Source organism: Nerophis ophidion, linkage group LG05, assembly GCF_033978795.1.
Source record: "Nerophis ophidion isolate RoL-2023_Sa linkage group LG05, RoL_Noph_v1.0, whole genome shotgun sequence".
Taxonomy (NCBI): Eukaryota; Metazoa; Chordata; class Actinopteri; order Syngnathiformes; family Syngnathidae; genus Nerophis; species Nerophis ophidion.
The window spans coordinates 25,633,999-25,658,524 of NC_084615.1; the positions used below are offsets into that span (position 1 = coordinate 25,633,999).

Genomic DNA, 24,526 nt, shown 5'->3' on the forward strand with positions numbered 1-24,526 from the left:
TTCTATTTTTGGCCGAAGTAAAACAAAGAAAACAACCTGGAGTTGTCTTTATTTTCAAATTATCATGCCATGATTTTACCATTACGGCTCACTTGGAAACAGATTTTCCTCCATGCCCCTGAGCTAAAACGAGTTTGACACCCCTATCCAGGATTTCGCAATCACACCAATTCATGCAAATTCAAACAATCCCAGCAAACTATGTCCGCCTCACAACTTTGTTCAAAACCAGCAACATTCCTTGCCCATTTTTGCTAACCTGCCATTTCTGCCAATCAAACTTGCCTTTGAGCAGCGCTTAAAAGTCAATGTGAACTGTTTAGTTAAACTAATTTAGTTTCTTGTGTAGACAAAGCAGGAACATGTAACAAAATATCAAGGGCCTGATATACTAGGATCCAAACACTGTGTGAAAAAAGATAAAATGGTGTCTACTATTAGTGGGTGTGTTGCGTGTGATCTACTAAGATTGCGTGTACAATTGTACGGTGTAAACCGCTTCATTTAAATCAGGATTGTGCGTTTTCTCTTATTTACTGCACATTCATTTTATTATTCTCCTAGCTGTGGTGTTGTGTTATGTTTTCAAACAAGCAGGAGACATACACTCCTTTTTATGAGCCTATTTTACAAGTAGTCCTATGGTGCATCGACATTGATATCACTTTTTTTGCCACTTAAGGTGCATGGGAGTTAGCACTTACTGCACTCAAAATGCAAAAAGTTTTTTTCATATAAGAAATATTTTGATAATATAAACGGGACAAGCGGTACAAAATGGATGAATGGATATTATATGTGAAAAAGACAAACATCATTAAAAAAATGCTATCGGACACCGAAATACATCAGTTGAATAATCTGGCCATCATCTGATTTTGTAGCGCAAGCACTGATCCTGCAGCCGTGTGTGCAACTGTCAGTTTACACGTACTTCTGACATGTGCTATGCTAAATAAAACGCTAACCATTGTTCGCCGAGATGCGTGTTCATAAATCACATTGCATGTGCTAAATTATATTTGCTGTTTCTCCTCCCAGCACATATTTGAGTGACGCAAAGTGGAATGCATGCACTTTACAGATGCAATCTCCCTTTTTTTTTATGTTAAGGTCACAATGAACACTTCAAAAAATTCATAAAACCCAAAATTGACTGTTTTTTTTTATTTTTTAAATGAGCATAAAATATTACAACCTTTGCTGCAACTTTCTGAAAAAGCTGTCACAAATTCAAGGCATTTCAGGCCGCAATAATCAAAAGAATGCCTGCGAAATCCAGATGGGACTGACATTTTTTTTTACATTTTTATCACCCATTTGTGCAGAAAAGAACTAATTGCTGAACTGGACCAAGATGAGAAGGACCAGCAGAACACATCCCGTCTCGTGCAAGAGCACAAAAAACTACTGGAAGAAAACAAAAGTCTATCCACATACTACCAAAAGTGCAAAAAACAACTGGAGCTGATCCGGGTCCAGCAGCAGAAGAGACAGGGGACATCGTGATGACATTTCCCATCATAGACGTGATATGAACTCCTGCCATTCAACACAAACAAGTATATCAACAAACTCATAACAGTTCCCAGTCCAGTGCTGATGTGCCTTGCATGTCGCACACTGTAGTCGCTTTGCCTCTGTCCAACAGGAAGGTGTCTTCTGTACATATATTGCACATCTTCACAGTGTATTCTGTGATTGTCGACCAAACAATCACTGGCCTGCTGGGTTTCAGAATGGAGCTTTGCTTGTATTGCGGCCTTGTAAAATGGCAGACTGCTGAAGGCTGGATTGTGTATTTCTACATGTTGCTCTCAGGGCCTCTTGGATGACCAGTTGATGTTTTTTTCATTCCTCAGCATCCTCTGGGGGACTCAGCAACAATTTAGCAGCCAATGGACACGCTGTCCTCAAAATATGTGAAAAAAGCAAGAAGTTCAGCAACAAGTTCTATTGCAGAATTTTGAGAATATGGGGGATATCTGTTGTGCAAAAGATGCACCCTGTATCACATAGTATTTTATCTTCCACCTCCTGTACGAACACATTTTCCTCTCATGTATCTTTGTTCTAGAAATGACTTTATTACGATATATATATATATATATATATATATATATATGTGTATATATATATATATGTATATATGTATATATATATATATATATGTATATATGTATATGTATATATATATATGTGTATATGTATATATATATATATATATATATATATACATACATACATACAGTACAGGCCAAAAGTTTGGACACACGTTCTCATTTCGTTGTGTTTTCTTTATTTTCATGACTATTTACATTGTAGATTGTCACTGAAGTTAGCAAAACTATGACACCTGTGAAGTGAAAACCCTTTCAAGTGACTACCTCTTGAAGCTCATCGAGAGAATTCCAAGAGTGTACAAAACAGTAATCAGAGCAAAGAGTGGCTATTTTGAAGAAACTACAATATAAAACATGTTTTCAGTTATTTCACCTTTTTTTGTTAAGTACATAACCCCACTTGTGTTAATTCAGTTTTGATGCCTTTAGTGACTATCTACAATGTAAATAGTCAGGAAAATAAAGAAAACCTATTTAATGAGAACTTTTGGCCTGTACTGTGTGTGTATATATGTATATGTATATGCGGCAAAAACACAAAAATAAGCTTTCATGGCAAATTAGACAAGCTGAGGATTCCACAAAAATAATTTGAGTGTATGCCAGTGTTGTTTTTTTATTGTACATTTTTTAGTCCTTTTTTATTCAGTAGTTGACCTTTTTCTTTTGGACATATTTTATGGGGGTGTGGAAATAATATAGAGCCTGTACCTTGTATACAGTACATTGTTTTTAGTTCACATGTTGCCTTAGAAGTCGCCCGCTTGACTTGCATTGTAGACATTTAATGGAAATGTATGACAAAAGCGTAGTGTTAATGCGATTTACATTGAATGAAACAGGTTTATCGTTTCATGGAAGTAAGAATCATTTATACCCAAAGCAGTTGTACCGTATTTTCCAGGTTGTAGAACGCACGGCTATTGAAGCCGCCCCCCCCCCTAATTGTAGAAGAAAAAAATTGTTTTACATACAGTTGCAAGAAAAAGTATGTGAACCCTTTGGGATTACTTGGATTTCTGCATAAATTGGTCATAACCTGTGTTTAGCTCTTCATCAAAGCCACAACAATAGAAAAACACAGCCTGGTTGATTGAAACTTTTATTAGTAGATTGCACAGTACAGTACATATTCCGTACAATTGACCACTAAATGGTAACACCCGAATAAGTTTTTCAACTTGTTTAAGTCGGGGTCTACATTAATTATTCATGGTAGTCTTCTTAAACTAATACCACACAAAAAATTATAGGTGTTCATCTTTTTATTGAACACAACATATAAACAGTCACAGTGCTGGGTGGAAAAAGTATGTGAACCCTTAGACTAAAGACTTCTCCAAGAGCTGATTAGAGTCAGAACTCAGCAACATTGAGTCTAATCAATGTGATGAGATCATATGTGTTGGTTAAAGCTGCCATGCCCTATAAAAAACACACATTTGTGATAAGTGTGCTGTTCTCAAGAAGCATTGCCTGATGTGAACCATGCCTCTCACAGAAGATATTTGATTCAGAATTTTTCACTTGCATGAAACTGGAAAGGGTTACAAAAGTATCTCTAAAAACCTTGATGTCCATGGTAAGACAGACTGTCTACAAATGGAGAAAGTTCAGCACTGTTGCTAGTCTCCCTTGGCGTGGTCGACCTGTGAAGATAACTGTTAGAGCACAGCACAGGAGGCTCAGTGAGGTGAAGAAGAATCTTAGTGTGTCAGCTACAGACTTACAGAAATCTCCGGCACATGCTGACATAATTGTTGACGAAGCTACAATACATAAAACATTGAACAAGAATGGAGGTCATGGAAGGACACCACAGTGGAAGCCACTGCTGTCCAAAAAAACATTGCTGCATGTTTGAAGTTTGCAAAAGAGCACCTGGATGTTCCACAGCACTACTGATAAAACATTCTGTGGACAGATGAAACCAAAAAGGAGTTGTTTGGAAGGAACACACAATGCTATGTGTGGGAAAAAAACAGGCACAGTACACCAACATCAAAACCTCAGCCCAACTGTGAAATATGGTGGAGGTGGCATCATGGTTGCTGGCTCAGGACCTGGACGGATTGCTTTCATCAATGAAAAAACAAATTCCCAAGTTTAAGACCATCCGTCCGCCAACTGAAGCTCAACAGAGGATGGGTAATGCAACAGGACAACGACCCAAGTATAGAAGTAAACCAACAACAGAATGGTTTCAACAGAAGAAAATACGCCTTCTGGAGTGGCCCAACCACAGTCCTGACCTCAGCGCAATTGAGATCCTGTGCCATGACCTCAAGAGAGCCATTCACACCAGACATCTTAAGAATATTGCTGCACTGACACAGTTTTGTGAAGAGGAATGGTCCAAAATTCCTCCTGGCTGTTGCCAGGTCTGATCTGCAACTGCAGGAAAGGTTTAGTTGAGGTTATTGCTGCTAAAGGTGAGTGAACCAGTTATTAAATCCAAGGGTTTACATACTTTTTCCACCCTGCACTGTGCATGTTTACATTTTGTGTTTAATAAAAAGATGAAAACCTACATTTTTGTCTAGTATTAGTTTAAGCAGACTGTCTATCACCAATTTATACAGAAATCCAGGTAACCAAGGGAACTCTCCTGAAGGAATCTATAAAGTACTATCTATCTAATCCCAAAGGCTTCACATACTTTTTCTTGCAACTGTGTATTAACGACTTGTCTAGGTGTAGAAGAACTTGTCCAAAAGACAACACCATTGCTCGAACATGTCTGTCTAATCAAACACAAAACATGGTGATTGGCAAAGAAAAATCCATAAATTAGCCGCACCGTTTTATAAGCCAAAAGGTACAAATCATAGGAATAATGTAGCTGCTTATAGTACGGGAAATACGGTAATTGGTTTAATTCCGGAATGTAGTATTCCAGAAAAATATTTACCCAACAAATGTTCTGCTTGGTGAAGTAAACATTTTATCTTCCACTTTAGCATTTCTAGTTTTACTAGAAGATTTTTTCTTTTAAATTGCTTTGTTAACGCACGGCTATGAATGGTCACAAATTGTCTCATAGATTTTCTGGTGACGTGTTCAATTGGCATACACGTGGTAACAAACTTAATGTGTGGCTTCATTTGACCTTGAGCAAGACATCACAAATAAACTAAATCGTCAAAATTCTTTAATTGCTTTTCTCATCTGCCCCGATTACTTCATATATTTGACCTATGGTCTGTTATCATTTCATTCGGACTGAGCTAGAAAACTAATTTTGGTGAGTTTTTGTATCCTTATATCAAACCTGTTTGAATGTATTGTTTTGTTTTAAGTCTGATTAATTACTAACACCTAATTTAAAATCATCTTAATTATCATGATCCCACATTGCAGTTATTATTAGTTTCACAGTTTTTGCTGTGAAACTCATTTTCACCTTCAGCACTAACTGGTCAGCTGTACTTCTGATGGCTTATAAAATTAGTAGAGTGTTACACTCCCAGAGATTGTTTACTTGTGATTCCATAAATCTTCAAAAGTGCAATGGGATGTCTAGTGTTTCACAAAATGCACACCTCTGCGTTTAAAATACTGAAAGAGTACATTTGAACCCAAGGGGCATGATGTAGAACTTCAAATGTAATTGTATTAATTGATGTTGAGGCTGCTACAGGACTGCTTGATAAATGTGCAGGCACGTGCTGACCTTCACTGGTGCTCAAGCATAAGAAAAGTACCTCTTCTGCTGGAGCCCTTTTTTCATTAATTTAAAACGAAAATATATTCTCTCTGTCATCCATTATCCCCTAATATGTTTTGATCATAGCACCTCTTACCTTCGGCATCAACAGACAAACATATTAATAATAACAATGTCCAATCCTTTGACATTGTTTGGAGCTAAATCAACCACAACATAAGAGGCGCTGAAAACTGCTCTGACATTTCCATAAACAAAAAAACAACTCAAATCCTAGTCCACCTATTTAACTATAGTTGTCATGTTTATAAGGGAATGGAGGCAGATCAGTTTTTTGTTTGTTTTACAAAATAGTTCTCAAATTGTATTTCATTTAAAATGATTTGCTTTAACTACAAAGCCACGTGCAAAATGTGGCTTGGCATTGACTTGCTGAAATAAGCAGTGGCGTCCATGAAAAAGACATTACTTGGCTGGCAACATATGTTGCTCCAAAACCTGTATGTACATTTCAGCATTAATGGTGTCAGATGTGTAAGTTACCCATGCCTTGGGCACTAATACACCCCCATACCCATATCACAGAGACTGGGCTTTGAGCTTTGCGCCTATAAAAGCCTGGATGGTTATTTACCTCTTTGGTCCGGAGGACACGACCTCCACAATTCCCAAAAACAATTTGAAATGTGGACTCGTCAGACCACAGAACTCTTTTCCCTTTGCATTTGTCCATCTTACATGAGCTCGGGCCCAGCAAAGCCGGCAGCGTTTCTGGGTGTTGTTGATAAATGGCTTTCGCTTTGCATAGTGGAGTTTTAACTTGCACTTACAAATGTAGCCACGAACTGTAGCTACTGACAGTGGTTTTCTGAAGTGTTCCTGAGCCCATTTGGTGATATCCTTTACACACTGATGTCGCTTTTTGATGCAGTACCACTTGAGGGATCGAAGGTCTGTAATATCATTGCTTTCTTGCAGTGATTTCTCCAGATTCTCTGAACCTTTGGATGATATTACGGAGCGTAGATGGTGAAATTCCTAAATTCAATAGCTCGTTGAGATATGTTGTTCTTAAACTGTTTGACAATTTGCTCACACATTTGTTCACAAAGTGGTGACCCTCGCCCCATCCTTGTTTGTGAATGACTTAGAATTTCATGGAAGCAGCATTTATACTCAATCATGGCACCCAACTGTTCCCAATTAGCCTGTTCACCTGTGGGATGTTCCAAATAGTGGTTGGTGAACCACTATTTGGTCAACTTCCTGAGTCTTTTTTTGCCACTTGTGGCAGCTTTTTTTAAACATGTGGCAGGCATCAAATTCCAAATGAGCAAATATTTGCAAAATATAACCAAGTTTTCCAGTTTAAATGTTAAGTATCTTGTCTTTGCAGTCTATTCAATTGTATATAAATTGAAAAGGATTTGCAAATCACTGTATTCTGTTTTTATTAACGATTTACACCACGTGCCAACTTCACTGGTTATGGGGTTTGTATAAGCAACGTGTATTCAGCTTAAAAAAGATAAGGTTGTGAATCCTCATTAGTCCAAACAGTCGTCTTCGTTGTCTGTTAACTAGTCTGCGTTGATTAGAGCGCACTCGCGTTTGTTTATGAAACTTGGAAGTGTGCTGCAATGGAAATGGAAATAAATTTGTTGAGGAAATAAGTTCCGGTAATGCATAAAATGACCAAAATAGAGTAAATATTGAACATATTACAGGGAGGGATTTGAAGTTATTTAGAGGGCTTTGAAGGCTACCATCCATCCATCCATTTACTACCGCTTATTCCCTTTTGGGGTCGCGGGCACCATGAGCCGCATTTTTCAAGCGCTTTTTTTTATCATCTTTAAAATCCTGGTTCTTGTCTCACAAATGATTGTGAACAATAGACAACATTGCAAAAAAAAGTGCAGTTCCCTTAAATGCTGTCAGGAAACAAAAAAATAAATGTGTAAATGTTTTTTTTTTTTAACACACACAGTTACAATGTGGTACATCACATATTTTAAATTCCAGAAAAGGAGTAGGAATTAGCAAAGTTTATTTAATCCTACCACTTTTCCATGCATTTTCGCAGTTATGTTTGGCCGCAGAGGGCCGCCTCTAACGGAGAATACTTTTATTTCATCATTTTTTAATGCATTTTATTAGTAGATTTTTTTTTAACTAAAATGTAAAAAAAAATATGGTAACTTGCAATAATTTCACCTGAAATTTTAGTGTATATTACTGTAAATGGAAAAAGAGTTCTGCTGTTTTTATGGTTAAAAAAAAAAAAGGCAGCTTAATTGCCAGAATGTTACTGTAAAATTTACATTTGTTTTTTTACTGTAAATTAAAAAAAAAAAAAGAAATTTTACAGTAAAATTTTGGCACCTGAGCTGCCAGTTTTCTGTTTTTTTTTAATACCGCAAATCCACAACTGTAGATTTTTCGGTGGATTACTGTAAACGCCAAAAAGGCACCACAGTTTTTTGCAGTAAAAAAAAAAGCACTGTCTTTTTCATTTGGAGAAAAATGCTGTAAAAACCGCAGTAAATTTAACAATTTTACCATGAAATCTTTTGCTACTTTTACATTGCACGATCTGATGGATAACTTGCTTTGAAATCATTTCTATTAGTGTTTATTTCTATTTAAAAAATGGTTTGATTGTTTGATAATATATACATTGAATGCTTGTGACCTTCGATCCCTCAGACGGTACTGCATCAAAAAGCAATATCAGTGTGTAAAGGTTGTCACCACATGGACTCAGGAACACTTCAGAAAACCACTGTCAATAACTACAGTTTGTCGCTACATCTGTAAGTGCAAGTTAAAACTCTACTATGCAAAGCGGAAGCCATTTATCAACAACACCCAGAAACGCTGCTGGCTTTGCTGTGCCCGAGCTCGTCTAAGATGGACTGATGCAAAGTGTAAAAGTGATCCGTGGTTCTGACGAGTCCACATTTTCAAATTGTTTTTGAAAACTGTGGACGTTGTGTCCTCTGGACCAAAGAGGAAAAGAACCATCTGTATTGTTCTAGGGGCAAAGTTTGAAAGCCAGCAACTGTGATACTATGGGGGTGTATGAGTGCCCAAGGCATGGGTAACTTACACATCTGTGAAGGCACCATTAATGCTGAAAGGTACATGCAGGGTTTGGAGGAACTTATTTTGCCATCCAAGCAATGTATTTTTCATTGACACCCCTACTTATTTTAGCCTGACAAAGCCAAGCTGATATGAAGGTCGCTATGAACTTTGTTTTCAGCAAGGTCCACCTCAAAAAACACTCTGCTCTCCTCGTACCACCATGATAACCAACAATAAATGTAGGCATAAGTATTCATAAGGAAGATATATTAGTTAACAAGTGCATTTATTTTTATTTTTGGCCACTGTAACATCACACACAGTTTGAACAGTAACATTGTGTTTGAAAATAGGGAAACAAAACACTTTACTTATATAATGAATCAAATCAAAACTGTTTGTGTCTTGTTTTGTCATCGTCTACAGCAGGGGTCGGCAACCTGAAATGTTGAAAGAGCCATATTGGACCATCCATCCATCCATTTTCTACCGCTTATTCCCTTTGGGGTTGCGGGGGGCGCTGGTACCTATCTCAGCTACAATCGGGCAGAACCATATTGGACCAAAATTCCATCCATCCATCCATCCATTTCCTACCGCTTATTCCCTCTTGGGGTCGTGGGGGGCGCTGGCGCCTATCTCAGCTACAATCGGGCGGAAGGCGGGGTACACCCTGGACAAGTCGCCACCTCATCGCAGGGCCAACACAGATAGACAGACAACATTCACACTCACATTCACACACTAGGGCCAATTTAGTGTTGCCAATCAACCTATCCCCAGGTGCATGTCTTTGGAAGTGGGAGGAAGCCGGAGTACCCGGAGGGAACCCACGCATTCACGGTCAGAACATGCAAACCCCACACAGAAAGATCCCGAGCCTGGGATTGAACCCAGGACTGAAGGACCTTCGTATTGTGAGGCAGACGCACTAACCCCTCTCACACCGTGATGCCCTGGACCAAAATTACAAAAATAAATTTGTCTGGAGCCGCAAAAAATTAAAAGCCACATTACATGAGCTATTAATTGAATTAAGAGGACTTAAAGGAAACCAAATGAGCTCAAATATACTTACAAATAAGGCATAATGTTTCAATATAGCTAGCCTTAAATAGCATGTTAGGATCGATTGGCATGCAGTCATGCAATGACCAAATATGTCTGATTATCACTCCACATAAGTCAATAACATCAACAAAACTCACCTTTGTGCATTCATGCACAACGTTAAAAGTTTGGTGGACAAAATTAGTTGGAGAAAGTTATACATGTAAACAAACTACGGTGAGTTCAAGAACAGGCAAAATTAGTAGGAAAAACGGCGCTCGCCAAATACTCGAATCAGTGAAGCATGTGTAATAAAAACAGTGTGCTTTATAACAATTAGGGAGGTTTGTGTCATGTTTGTCCTTCTACAGAAACCATATCAAAACAAAAAATATATTTTTTATATTTTTTTTCCCTCATCTTTTTCCATCATTTCACACATTTTTGAAAAAGCTCCAGAGAGCCACTAGGGCGGCGCTAAAGAGCTGCATGCGGCTCTAGAGCCGCGGGTTGCCGACACCCGGTCTACAGTCTATAGTAGTTGGATTGTAACGACTTCCATTGAAGGCTTTGATAACAGTTCGAGTCACGTCATTATCATCAGTCAATCAATGTTTACTTATATAGCCCTAAATCACTAGTGTCTCAAAGGGCTGCACAAACCACAACACAAACCACCACGACATCCTCAAGGAAAACTCACACCCAGTGGGACGTCGGTGACAATGATGACTATGAGAACCTTGGAGAGGACGAAAGCAATGGATGTCGAGCGGGTCTAACATGATACTGTGAAAGTTCAAGCCATAATGGATCCAACACAGCCGCGAGAGTCCAGTCCAAAGCGGATCCAACACAGCAGCGAGAGTCCCGTTCACAGCGGAGCCAGCAGGAAACCATCCCAAGCAGAAGCGGATCAGCAGCGCAGGGATGTCCCAAGCCGATACACAGGCAAGCGGTCCATCCTGGGTCCGGACTCTGGACGAGTGGTCCATCCTGGGTCCCGACTCTGGACAGCCAGTACGTCATCCATGGCCACCGGATTGGACCGGACCCCCTCCACAAGGGAGAGTGGGACATAGGAGAAAAAGAAAAGAAACGGCAGATCAACTGGTCTAAAAAGGGAGTCTATCTAAAGGCTAGAGTATACAAATGAGTTTTAAGGTGAGACTTAAATGCTTCTACATTACAATATTTAATTGAGTAATTATTTGGCGCACCACAAGGTGAAACCCGCGTACGAATTGCTTGTAACAAGAAAATACAATAGATATAGAAAACGTCTGAAGTCTTTGATTTAAAACACAAAGGCCTATAGCGGCTGACAATAGGTACAAAAGGTAGGAAAAAATAAAATGACATGCATGGAATAATATCACACAGGAACAAAAACAATATGGGAGCAACATGGGGAATCCTAAACTATCATGGTTGCAAGAAGGATTACACTTAAGCTTCAGTGGTTGTGAATAATAAAACAATAATTACAAAAAATATAATAGATGAAAGAAAATTGCTGCACAAATTAATTCTGGAACAAGTTTGGGGTGATTTGGAAAGGAGGCGGGGGACTGGATGACGTCACCAGAAAATTTATTTTATCCATCCATCCATTTTCAACAGCTTGTACGTTTTTGGGGTCGCGGGGGGGTTGCTGGAGCCTATCTCAGCTGCACATGGGCGGAAGGCAGGGTACACCCTGGACAAGTCGCCATCTAATCGCAGGGCCACTTCAGAAAACCACTGTCACTAAATACAGTTCGTCACTACATCTGTAAGTGCAAGTTAAAGCTCTACTATGCAAAGCAAAAGCCATTTATCAACAATATCCAGAAATGCCGCCAGCTTCTCTGGGCCCGAGATCATCTAAGATGGACTGATGCAAAGTGGAAAAGTGTCCACATTTCAAACTGTTTTTGGAAATATTCAACATCGTGTCGTCCGGACTAAAGGGGAAGCGAACCATCCAGACTGTTATTGACGCAAAGTTCAAAAGCCAGCATCTGTCATGGTATGGGGGTGCATTAGTGCCCAAGGCATGGGTAACTTACACATCTGGGAAGGCACCATTAATGCTGAAAGGTACATACAGGTTTTGGAACAACATATGCTGCCATCTAAGCCATCTTTTCCATGGACGCCCCTGCTTATTTCAGCAAGACAATGCCAAGCCACATTCAGCACGTGTTACAACAGCATGGCTTTGTAAAAAAAAAGAGTGCGGGTGCTTTCCTGGCTCGCCTTCAGTCCAGACCTGTCTCCCATCGAAAATGTGTGGTGCATTATGAAGCATAAAATAAGATAATGGTGACCCTGGACTGTTGAACGACTGAAGCTCTACATAAAACAAGAATGGGAAAGGATTCCACACAATTAGTTTCCTCAGTTCCCAAACATTTACTGAGTGTTGTTAAAAGAAAAGGTGATGTAACACTGTGGTGAACATGCCCTTTCCCAACTACTTTGGCACATGTTTCAGCTATAAAATTCTAAATTAATTATTTGCAAAAAAAAAATACAGTTTATGAGTTTGAACATCAAATATCTTGTCTTTGTAGTGCAGTCAATTGAATAGGGGTTGAAAAGGATTTGCAAATCATTGTAATCCGTTTATATTTACATCTAACACAATTTCCCAACTCATGGAAACAGGGTTTGTATGATAACTTTAAAACTGTACTGCGGCAAACAAATTTTGTGTTAATGTACTCTTTTGTTATGTCTGCCAGCCACAGCTTTTACTTTTAACTGAATGACTGTTGTCCATTGTTAATTTGTGTTGACAAGAACTCTTATCTCACCACATACTTTAATCGATCAAGGAGGTAATGCCATCTCCACACCTAAAGGAGGCAGTAATGCGCTTGTCACACAGTATCTGTGTGTTACTGGAAGTAGTTAAACGGCAACGGGAATTTCCGGGTAGTTCGTCTCTACGTTTGTATTCTTAATGTCAGGATAAAGTCGCCTCAGTCCAATTAATGAACCCTCTCAGCCTCTGTTAGCTTGTTAACTGCCAACAAAGAGACCGGGGGTTTTCAGCTCATTGCTCCCTGGGAGTGTAGTCTCGTGGCTGCGTGAATATGTGCAAGACACAAATGCTGCGGACGTTGGTGAATCAGCGACTGAGTGTGGCCGTCGATGAAATATTTGTAGTGTTTGAAAGGACGATAGCAGAGTTCGAAGAGGAACTTTCTCGAACAAAAGAGGACAACGAGCGACAACGTCTACTTCTCGACGCTGTTTTCAACAATCAGGTTGTATTACAGAGAGCAGGTGTGTTTCATTCTTACTCTCACGTGCCTACTACATTTTTATTTGATCAATAACAGTGTAGCCTTGTGGGGAAAAAAGGGATTTTTACAATGTAGTTCCGTGAGAACTCCACTAGGGGTCAGTGTGGTGTGTTCGGGGTGTTGTAAGCACAATACCAATGGCGCGCATTTTGCAAATTTAATGTCAAATCAAATCAAATGTTTATTGGATTCATCACTATACAGTGTACATCCACGACAGAACTACTGACTAAACTACTACCACAACTTGGTTTACTATTTATAAAATATAATAAACTTGAAATAGGCCACGCAGCCTGAATCCACACTTGGTAGTAGTTTAGTCAGTAGTCTAGTCGTGGATGTACACTGTATAGTGATGAATCCAATAAACATTTGATTTGCTTTGACATTAAATTGCAAAATGCGGTTGCGCATTTTGTAAATTGCGCGCCATTGGTATTGTGCTTACAACAGGGGTAAGACTGCGAAGAAGCCAGAGATGGGTGAAAGCCAAGGAAAAGGAAGTTGTGTGTTCTGTTCAGTTCAGTGCAGTTTCAGTTAATTTCGAACATTTGAGTGAACTCGTAGATTTGGGAGGTAAATTCATCCATACATCCAATTTTCTACCGCATGTCCCGTTCGAGGTTGCGAGGGTGCAGGGAACTATCTCAGCTGCATTCGGGTGGAAGGCGGGGGGTACACACCTGGACAAGTCGCCACCTTATCACAGTGCCAACACAGAGAGACAACATTCACACACTAGGGCCAGTTTAGTGTTGCCAATCAACCTATTGCCACGTGCATTTTTTTCAATATTTCTAATAAATAAGTAATGAGCTGCCCTGCAAATGCCTGAAAGACTCCCATTGGCACTTTTTAACTATTTTTTTTTTTTTTTTTTTTTAAATCTGTCCTTTCTAATACATTTTCTACCGCTTGTTACTTTCCGGGTCTCCGTGCCACTCAGGCAAATCATATTGTCTTAAAATGCATTTTCCCATCGATAAAGTGACATAGCTTTCGCCGCAGTGTCAGGCAAGCGCGCGGCAACTGCGCGCTCCTTCACCAAAAAGTTCTATTTCAGTTTCATCTGACCACATAACATTCTCCCAATCCTCTGCTGTATCATCCATGTATCAATTTTGGTATAAACTCAACTCGTCGTGTTTGGAGGAAGAAGAATACTGATTTGCATCCCAAGAACACCAAACCTACTGTGAAGCATGGGGGTGGAAACATCTTGCTTTGGGGCTGTTTTTCTGCTAAAGGGACAGGACGATTGATCCGTGTTAAGGAAAGAATGAATGGGGCCATCCATTGTGAGATTTTGAGCCAAAACCTCCTTCCATCAGTGAGAGTTGACCAAATACTTTTTTTCCACCGTAATTTCCAAATAAATTCTTTAAAATTTCTACAATGTGAATTCCTGGATTTTTTTTCACATTCTGTCTCTCACAGTTGAAGTGTACCTATGATGAAAATTACAGACCTCTGTCACCATTTTAAGTGGGAGAACTTGCACAATCGGTGGCTGACTAAATACTTTTTTGCCCCCACTGTGTATATATATGTATGTATATATATATATATATGTGTGTGTGTATATATATATATATATATATATATATATATATATATATATATATATATATATATATATATATATATATACATATATATATGTATATATCTATATATATATATAAAATCAATGTTCTATAAGCCGTAGGAATAGTTAGCTAAAGACGACTCAGCAACATGAGCACAAAGATGTAGTTAAGGTGGAATGGAGGTCTCACTCTGCCATGAGGCTTGGCATAGTCAAATAGTGGGGGTAGTGTAAAATGTTATTGAGAAACTTAAATATATGTCAAAAGTGAGATTATGGTTTGTATAAAGTATGAATGTGTTTTTAGTGTATACAATGGTTTTTTGTTTTGTTTTGCAAAACGTACATCTACCTATTACATGACCTATGGAGAAATGGCGTCATTTTTGGATGTGTATTGCCCAAAAATGCCCAACATAAATCATCTGTGCATCAATATACAGTAATAGTTTACATGTACAATGATGTGTATATCATATTTAAATGTAGTTCCGTGAGAACTCCACTAGGGGTCAGTGTGGTTCTCCAAAATTCTCCTCAATTACATAGAGGAGAATTTTGTTTTAGTCGCCCATGTGTGCCATAAGGTAATGTACGAAATCAAACATACATTAGTAAATGAATAACTTCATGTTTGTCGTTAAATAATGTTTAAAACAGATCATTTTGTACTATGAAAATTGTTGTTAGCGTCTCTGGAACGAAAGCCATGACTGACACAACAGTCTTCCACCCATGTGCATGTAATTTACAATAACAGAATATGATATATTGGCCAAGTATGTTTAACACACAAGGAATTTAACTTGGTAAAAGCAAACAAAAACGCAACAAATACCAAATAGCACAGTCCTGTGGTGGCCTATGTGACGCCATCTTGGTATGAAAACAAGTGGGAAACATTAAAGGAGAACAGAGCTGATGCGACCAGCGGCCACTTCAGAGGCGCTATTCCTACATACAGCTACAACAGTAAAACACAATCAAAACAAAAATAATTAGCATACATGGACAAACAACAAAACAAAAACACATTTTCAACAGCCGAATACACTGCGCTGTTTCTGTGGTGCGCCACGCCATTGTCTGCTGGGGTGGCAATAGCCACATCTCTCTTCTCCTCGCATATTTCTCAACTGATTTACAATGATCAAAGACCAAATGTTTAGCTTTTCCAGACACGTTGGGAACCTATAACATGCTAATATTTTGTGCGATTATTTACCCCATTTCAGATGAATGGGTCTTATTTCAAAGGATGGTCAATGATTACTCACTCAACCACTCCCCAAGGAAAAAAATAGTTATTTACCAATTGGATACACTCCTCCACACTATGAGGGTAAATGAGTTATCCTTGGGTGATTGGTTCCATTTGACTGTTTGATGTACTTTCGACCGATGAGGTAGTTATAATGCTTTTAAAACGGGCAGTTTAGTAGGCTGCTTTATGGTCCTTCCACAGCCTAATTGGGGTCCTTCAGGCGATTTTCTGTCTAATTGTGTGCAACCTAATGACAAGTGACCAGACGTTGGCGAGAAAAAACCTGGCAAATGCTGGTCTATGTGTCTTAGATTGTAGCCAACCCTGCAGGCTCTTCCTCCAACCCAGCTTTTATTTTCGGTGTCTTCTATGTCTCTAGCGCCTCAGATGGGGGATAATGGAGACTTTTGTAGTCCGCTGAATCTCTAGTGGAATAAAATCTTTGTGGGTGTGCATAATGTTCAAACTGCTTTCTAACATCCAACAATTAATCCTTTCCGTTCTAAATATGGCCTTGTCTATCGGAAGAGCAAAAACGGAAAGAAAAAAAAACATGACTAGAAAGTGGAGCGCACAGACCGTGCATGCACACCAGGTCAACCTGACCAAATGCCTCATTTTACAATGTACATATTTTGTACATTATAAGCATAAAGCTCCACATTAATTTAAAATTACATCACAATGATCGATATTTCCTTCGACATCACTGATTACTACTTACTGCAGACTTCATGAGAGCTAACAAACATAATAAAACAGTGTGTAGGGAGAATGTGACCAACGCGTCTGCAGGATCAAAGGTCACCGCCTCTGTCGATAGTGTTGAGGGCGGAGCACCATCGGATAGGAGCATGTGCTGACGGCAAGACACAGCTGGCAGGTAATTAAATTTCACAGGTGGTACGTGGTAATCTAATCATGTTTTGTCTTTAACAGTGAGCGGCCAGTGGAGGAGAGGAGGTGGGAGAGACTGGAGAGAAAACATCTGAAAAGATTGTTGAATGAATACATGAACATTAAAAACGTTGTTAAAACAGCACGACTGGCTCCTGCGACGTGTGTAATCGTGGAACGAGTAGGAAGCGATTTACACAATCACTGGGATGCCGACTGATAGGATCTTCATATATTCCTGTTTAGATGACGAAACTTTCATGAGCTCCAAGGCGAAGAAACAGATCACTAGCTGGTGATGTCAACATAGCAGCATAAGAAAGTAAGCTGTCTGTGACAATACGCCGCTAGAAATAGTCTGCATTAGCACATACAATAACAATATCACTAATACTTGGATGATATTAGGTCACAAAATATAGAGTATTGTTGGTGGCTGTTGGGCGGAATAGAATAGTCCAGCAGCCCCCACGACCCCAAAAGGAACAAGCGGTAGAAAATTGATGGATGGATAGATGATTCCATTGTAAGCACACTTTTATTCATGTTTATTTACGAGTGTGACATAGCAAAACTTGACTTTCCTAAAGCATGTTGTTGTGGTTGTTCTTATGTCCTGCAGACGTTCATGAAGAACATCTTTCGCCTGAGCAGCAGGAGTTCATCGCCAGGGTGGAGCAGGAGCCGCTACAACCTCACCACATTAAAGAAGAAGACCAGCGTCACAACCCAGAGGAACTACAGAAGTTCCCAAAGATTAGTGTCACTGTGAAAAATGAAGATGATGGAGACATAGATGAACGTGAGGAGAAGCTAGAGGGGCAGCCTACAAGCAGCAGCTCAACACAACACATGACAACAGAAGCTGATGGAGGATCACAGGCAGACAATCTCTTAGCGCCACTATCATATAGGTACGACCCAACATCCAACACTCCTGACACTGATGATGAAGACCCTAAAGCAGACATGACATGTTACACTGACCACACATACTTCAAATGCTCTCAGTGCGACAAAACATTTAATCACCGTTGTAGTCTGAAAAGACACACGAAAACACACACAGGAGAAAAACCATTCGTGTGCTCAGTTTGTGGCAAAACGTTCTATGAGAAGGCCGATTTTAAAATACACACAAGAATACACACTGGAGAGAAACCGTTTCCATGTTCAGTCTGTGGTGCAGGTTTTGTCCGTTCTCAACATTTGAAAAGACACATGAGAATACACACCGGAGAAAACACATATTCTTGTGTAAGCTGCAACAAAAGCTTTTGTGAGCGAACAGCACTTGTAGTACACATGAGAAGACACACTGGTGAGAAAGTGTTCAGTTGCAACGTGTGCAATGAAAGATTTTTTTATAAGTACCAGATTAACAATCACAAGTGTGCTCATGAGAACAGCAGCCGTAAATGAAATATATTTTGATAACGATTGTAATATCATTGCTGTGCGTATGAAATACTGCAACTGTTGCTCATTTGCTTGTAACATATACATGTCCTACAGAAGTGTAATTTTTTTCATCATGAAAGGCCAATTTATATTTTTGTGGGGCCTTATAGCTCGGTTGGTAAAGTGACTGTGCCAGCAACTTGAGGTTCCAGGTTTGATCCTTGCTTTCGCCATCTTAGTCACTGCCGTTGTGTCCTTGGGCAAGACACTTTACCCACCTGCTGCCAGTGCCACCCACACTGGTTTAAATGTAACTTAGATATTGGGTTTCACTATGTAAAAGTGCTTTGAGTCACTGGAGAAAAGCGCTATATAAATATAATTCACTTCGACGAACGTGAAAAGAAAAGATGCCAACAGCTCTGCCAACGTTAAAGACTGTGTCAATGTATGATGGTGGTTGTAACTGACTATAAAGAGACTGTGTGTTATTGTAAATGGAAAATAAGTAATTTTCACTCCAAGGGAGGGTCATAACATTCTAGCTTGAACTTCTGTCTGGCACCGTTCATGCGTACCAAAGGTTGAATCTTGATGACAAGCAGGGAGAATGGGGCGGCTCCAACAGCAGTGGAGTCCTGGAGCTAAAGTACAGTACACCAATCATGCTGCTGAATTAAAACTATGATGTGTCATTCAAGTCCGATTAAAGAAAGCGTCATCCTACATTTCCTGAAAAGTGATACATGATTGTGTCCAGAGTATGAGCTGTGACTAGGGAAGGCCCGGCCATTAAAAATCACGTTGGTTGGGGCTTAAAGGGAAACTGCTCTTTTTTTTGGAATATTGCCTATCTTTCATAAATCCCTATGTAAGACAAGAACACTTTTTTCTTTTTTTTATGCATTCTAATTAGTAAATTAAAATGGCGCCTATAATGAGCTTTAAAAACAAACACTTCCATCAAGTTTTGTATACACAATGTAAGTATATATGTTATGTAGTAACAGGCACATTTTCAATAACATGTAATATTTACATTGTACATTGTAAGCATTCATTTCAAAAATGCATCACGACGATTGCTGTTTCCTTAGACAACATCACTGATTACTACTCCAGACTTCATGGGAGCCAACAAACATAATAAAACATCATCAATGTCTGCTCCCACTGGGATGCCGACTGATAGAATGTTCATAGATTCCCGTTTAGATGAAGGATGACCATAATCCTTGCGAAGAAAAAAGGGGGTGGAACCAAACGTCTTTTTGGTCCAACTTGGCTGTCAGAGTTGTACCAACCTCTCGGATTATGTCCTCATCCTTTTACTATCCAGGTGATATGCATGATTTATAATCTAGAATAAACTTTCATGAGCTCTGAGGCGAGGAAGCAGCTCACTAGTTGGCAATGTCAACATAGCAGCATAATGAAGTAAGCTCTTTAGAAATAGTTAGTCTGTGATAGCGCTTATAATTACAATATCATTATTACTTGGTTAATATTAGGTCCCAAAATGTAAATAGAGTATTGTTGGTGGCTTTTGGGCAGAAGAGGAGCTCCCATTGACTCCATTGTAAGCACACTGGTATTGTTTATTTACGAGTTAGCAACAAAACGAAATAGCATGTGTTTTTGTTTCATAAAGATTGTGAATTATATACAAAATACATTTTAAAAAGTGCAGTTCCCCTTCAAAAAGGATCCTCTGCTACTTCCACAGCATGGATATGTTCCTTGTACCTATACAATCGTTATGGGGAGACACCATCGGCCCACACATGCAAAACAAACTTTGTCACTTCCTTTCTCACAATTTTTTACAAAGGAGCTTCTATTATGTCACATGCTGTGACATTTGAATGTTTTATTCATGTTTTGTATAAAAACAAAAACCAGCCATATGGTAAAAGTAAAACAATAATAAAATGAACAATGACTAGATTAAAAATAAATCAGGCTGTTTATCACCACAATTTCACTCCACTATTTTTGCTCTGAATGACATATGCGTAGGGCTGGGGTTACAGAACCCCAACCAGTACACTTTTAATAAATGTCATTTTTTTTAACCGAGATACTTCACTTAAATCAATCTTTAGGGTAACTAAAAGTAGAGTGCATCCGAAAAGTGTTCGCAGCGCTTCAATTTAGTTTTGTTACTGCTTTATTCTAAAATGGTCACACTTTATTGCCATAAGCCCAGATGTTGGTCAAATGTAGAATTTAATTTAGACCCAAAGACGTCGCAAGGATCATGCGACAAGATGCACGTTTGCCCCCACCTTTTTATTTTTATAAGAGTAAATATGACACATTTTTACAGGGGAACACAAGTCTTGCCTGAAAGATAAACACCTCCCATCAGTCGGCATCCCAGTGAGAGCAGACATTGTACAGTAAGTGATTGTTTATATTTTGTACTTCTTGTTTAGCACCTAACAATAGTGCTATGTAAGGCTTAGTGCTTCAATAGAGCTGGATCTGCTTATCACTGAGCTTCTATAACTTGTAGCTCAGAGTCATCCTCCTTATACACATGCTCAAGAGTATAAGATTCTGGATCATCTTTTGTCCCAAAGTAGTCTTTGTCACTAGAGGGTGGAAGGAAGCAAGGAAGACCACGGAAATCCTGGCCAGACAACATCAAGACATGGACGGACCTGTCGACTCCAGAGCCAGGACCGTGGGAACTGCCGCATACTGGCTGTTTCATCGCAGTGAGTGTGTAACGCAGCCCTAGGCAATTATTTTGTCTCAGGGGCCAAATTTGGAGAAAAAATGTGTCTGGGGGCCGGTATATCTATTTTTAGGAACACCAATAAAAACCCTGTTTCTATAGGAGTAGGGGAAATTGTGTTAGATGTAAATATAAACGGAATACAATGATTTGCAAATCATTTTCAACCCATATTCAGTTGAATATGCTACAAAAACAACATTTGTTGTTCAAACTGATAAACTTTTTTTATGCAAATAATCATTAACTTTAGAATTTGATGCCAGAAACGTGAGGAAGAAGTTGGGAAAGGTGGAAATGAAAATTGATAAAGTTGAGGAATGCTCATCAAACACTTATTTGGAACACCCCACAGGTGTGCAGGCTAATTGGTGGGTGCCATGATTGGCTGTAAAAACAGCTTCCCAAAAAATGCTCAGTCTTTCACAAGAAAGGATGGGGCGAGGTACACCCCTTTGTCCACAACTGCGTGAGCCAATAGTTAAACAGTTTAAGAACAACGTTTCTCAAAGTGCAATTGCAAGAAATTTAGGGATTTCAACATCTACGGTCCATTATATCATCCAAAGGTTAAGAGAATCTGGAGAAATCACTCCACGTATGCGGCATGGCCGGAAACCAACAGTGAATGACCGTGACCTTCGATCCTTCAGACGGCACTGTATACAAAAACTGACATCAATCTCTAAATGGTATTAACACATGGGCTCAGGAACACTTCAGAAAACCACTGTCACTAAATACAGTTCGTCGCTACATCTGTAAGTGCAAGTTAAAGCTCTACTATGCAAAGCGAAAGCCATTTATCAACAACATCCAGAAACGCCGCTGCTTCGCTGGGCCTGAGATCATCAAAGATGGACTGATGCAAAGTGGAAAAGTGTTCTGTGGTCTGACGAGTCCACATTTCAAATTGTTTTTGGAAATATTCGACATCGTCTCATTCGGACCAAAAGGGAAGCGAACCATCCAGAACTTTATCGACGCAAATTTCAAAAGCCAGCATCTGTGATGGTATGGGGGTGCATTAGTGCCCAAGACATGGGTAATTTACACATCTGTGAAGACACCATTAATGCTGAAAGGTACATACAGGTTTTGGAACAACATATGCTGCCATCTAAGCGCCTTCTTTTTCATGGACTCCCCTGCTTATTTCAGCAAGACAATGCCAAGGCACATTCAGCATGTGTTACAACAGCGTGGCTTCGTAAAAAGAGTGCGGGTACTTTCCTGGCCTGCCTGCAGTCCAGACTTGTCTCCCATCGAAAATGTGTGGCGCATTATGAAGCATAAAATACGACAGCGGAGACCCCGAACTGTTGAACGACTGAAGCTCTACATCAGGGGTAGGGAACCTATGGCTCTCGAGCCAAATGTGGCCCTTTTGATCACTGCATCTGGCTCTCTGATAAATCTTAGTTGACATTGCTTAACACGATAATTAGAGATGTCTGATGATGTTTTTTTTGCCGGTATCCGATATTCCGATACTGTCCAACCGATACCGATATCAACCGATACCGATATATATACAGTCGTGGAATTAACACATTATTGTGCTTAATTTTGTTGTGATGCCCCACTGGATGCATTAAACAATGTAACAAGGTTTTCCAAAATAAATCAGCTCAAGTTATGGAAAAAAATACCAACATGGCACTTCCATTTGTTATTGAAGTCACAAAGTGCATTATTTTTTAGGAACCGAATGTCCCTTTGGGACAGAGGACCCTATTGGATTTGTAAGGTTTTATTATTATTATACCGCCGCCTCTTTGAGCTGTAATTTGACACCCTTAACATGCTTCAAAACTCACCAAATTTTACACACACATCAGGACTTGCGAAAATTGCCATCTAATAGAAAATCTAAACCCCAAAACTCAAAATTGTGCTCTAGCGCCCACTAGGAAGAAACACAAACAAAACTGCTTTTAACTTCTGTTAGGAATGTCATACAGACATCAAACAAAAACTTCTATGTAGGTCTGATTTAGACCTACATATCATAAAATTTAATTATTCAGCACAAATCAACAGGAAGTTGGCAAACACCCCTTCAAAACAAAAGTTTCCTAAAAAATGTCATTTTTGCCTCTTTGAGGTGTAATTTGACCCCCTTAAAATGCTTCAAAACTCACTAAACTGGACACACACATCAGGACTGGCGAAAATTATGATCTAATAAAAACAAACAAACCCCAAAACTTAAAATTGTGCTCTAGCGCCCCCTAGGAATAAAACACAGACAAAACTGCTCTTGGGAAGAAAACACAGACAAAACTTATTGTAACTTCAGGTAGGAATGTCGTAGAGACATGAACAAAAACCTCTATGTAGATCTCACTTAGACCTACATTTCATTAGCAAAAATCAACAAGAAGTTGGCAATTAACCCTTCAAAACAAAGGTATTGTGAAAACACGTCACCTTTTTTCAAACATTATCTCCTCTGAGCGCGTTTGTTGTGTCGGTTTAAACCTCGCACAGGAAAGATATTGAACCCTTCTGATTAAAAGTTGCGCAAAGAGTTTTTCTAACTGCTCCGGTTTTGATTTTACGAGCCTTCAAAGAACTGATGCTGCTGCGCTGCTGCCGTCTCAAGATGGCCGCTTAAAAGCAGGAAGCACCAGCGTGACCACACAATGCAGAGAAGGTAGGTACTGTGCAGGTAAATATATGTTGTCTGGGTGATTGCAGGAAGCACCAGCATGTATGGGTGAAAGAAGGAAGCAGCAGTGTGACCCCAAGATGCAGGGAAGGTAGGTAATGTGCAGGTAAAGACATGTTGAATGGGTAAAGGCAGGAAACACCAGCAAAAGTCGGTCCCGTCCATCGCTGCTTGCAGCTTTAATTTATCTTTATTATCGTAGCGTCCCGGAAGAGTTAGTGCTGCAATTTGTCCTGTTATGTTTATATTGTGTTACGGTGCGGATATTCTCCCGAAATGTGTTTGTCATTCATGTTTGGTGTGGGTTCACAGTGTGACGCATATTTAGAACAGTGTTAAAGTTGTGTATACGGCCACCCTCAGTGTGACCTGTATGGCTGTTGACCAAGTATGCATTGCATTCACTTGTGTGTGTGAAAAGCCATAGATATAATGTGATTGCGCTGGAAAGCAAAAGCAGTTCCTACAGGGTTTATTGGCACTCCTTACTTCTCCTTACGTCCATGTACACAGCGCCGTTTTGAAAAGTCATAAATTTTACAGTTTGAAACAGCTACCGATAATTTCCGATATTACTTTTTAAAGCATTTATTGCCCGATAATATCGGCAGTCCGATATTATCGGACATCTCTAACGATAAGTAATGAATAATTCCGCTGGTAATCACAGTGTTAAAAATAACATTCAAAATATAAAACATTCTCATGCATTTTAATCCAGCCATCCGTT

The 24,526-nt window shown here is 39.3% G+C and overlaps 2 protein-coding genes across 5 annotated transcripts in view; both read left to right on the forward strand.

Moving 5' to 3' along the window:
- map3k7 (mitogen-activated protein kinase kinase kinase 7) overlaps positions 1-5,273 on the forward strand; it is a 59,583-nt gene extending 54,310 nt beyond the window's left edge. For all 3 annotated transcript variants that reach the window (XM_061900388.1, XM_061900389.1, XM_061900390.1), the window contains one exon: positions 1,329-5,273. In XM_061900388.1, the coding sequence (XP_061756372.1) occupies positions 1,329-1,509 (181 nt within the window). In that variant the 3' untranslated portion in view covers positions 1,510-5,273. The remainder of the gene's footprint in view (positions 1-1,328) is intronic.
- A 7,526-nt stretch (positions 5,274-12,799) lies between these two features.
- Positions 12,800-20,831, forward strand: LOC133552854 (zinc finger protein 12-like). Of its 2 annotated transcripts, XM_061900393.1 has the most exons (3): positions 12,800-13,206; positions 17,601-17,892; positions 20,709-20,831. In XM_061900393.1, exons 1-3 carry the CDS (start codon positions 13,014-13,016, stop codon positions 20,734-20,736), a joined length of 513 nt encoding a protein of 170 aa, XP_061756377.1. In that variant the 5' UTR covers positions 12,800-13,013; the 3' UTR covers positions 20,737-20,831. The 2 variants fall into 2 exon arrangements, with proteins under 2 accessions (XP_061756377.1, XP_061756376.1); XM_061900392.1 differs by lacking the exon at positions 20,709-20,831 and having other exon boundaries at positions 12,801-13,206; positions 17,601-19,107.
- Positions 20,832-24,526: the final 3,695 nt, after the last annotated feature.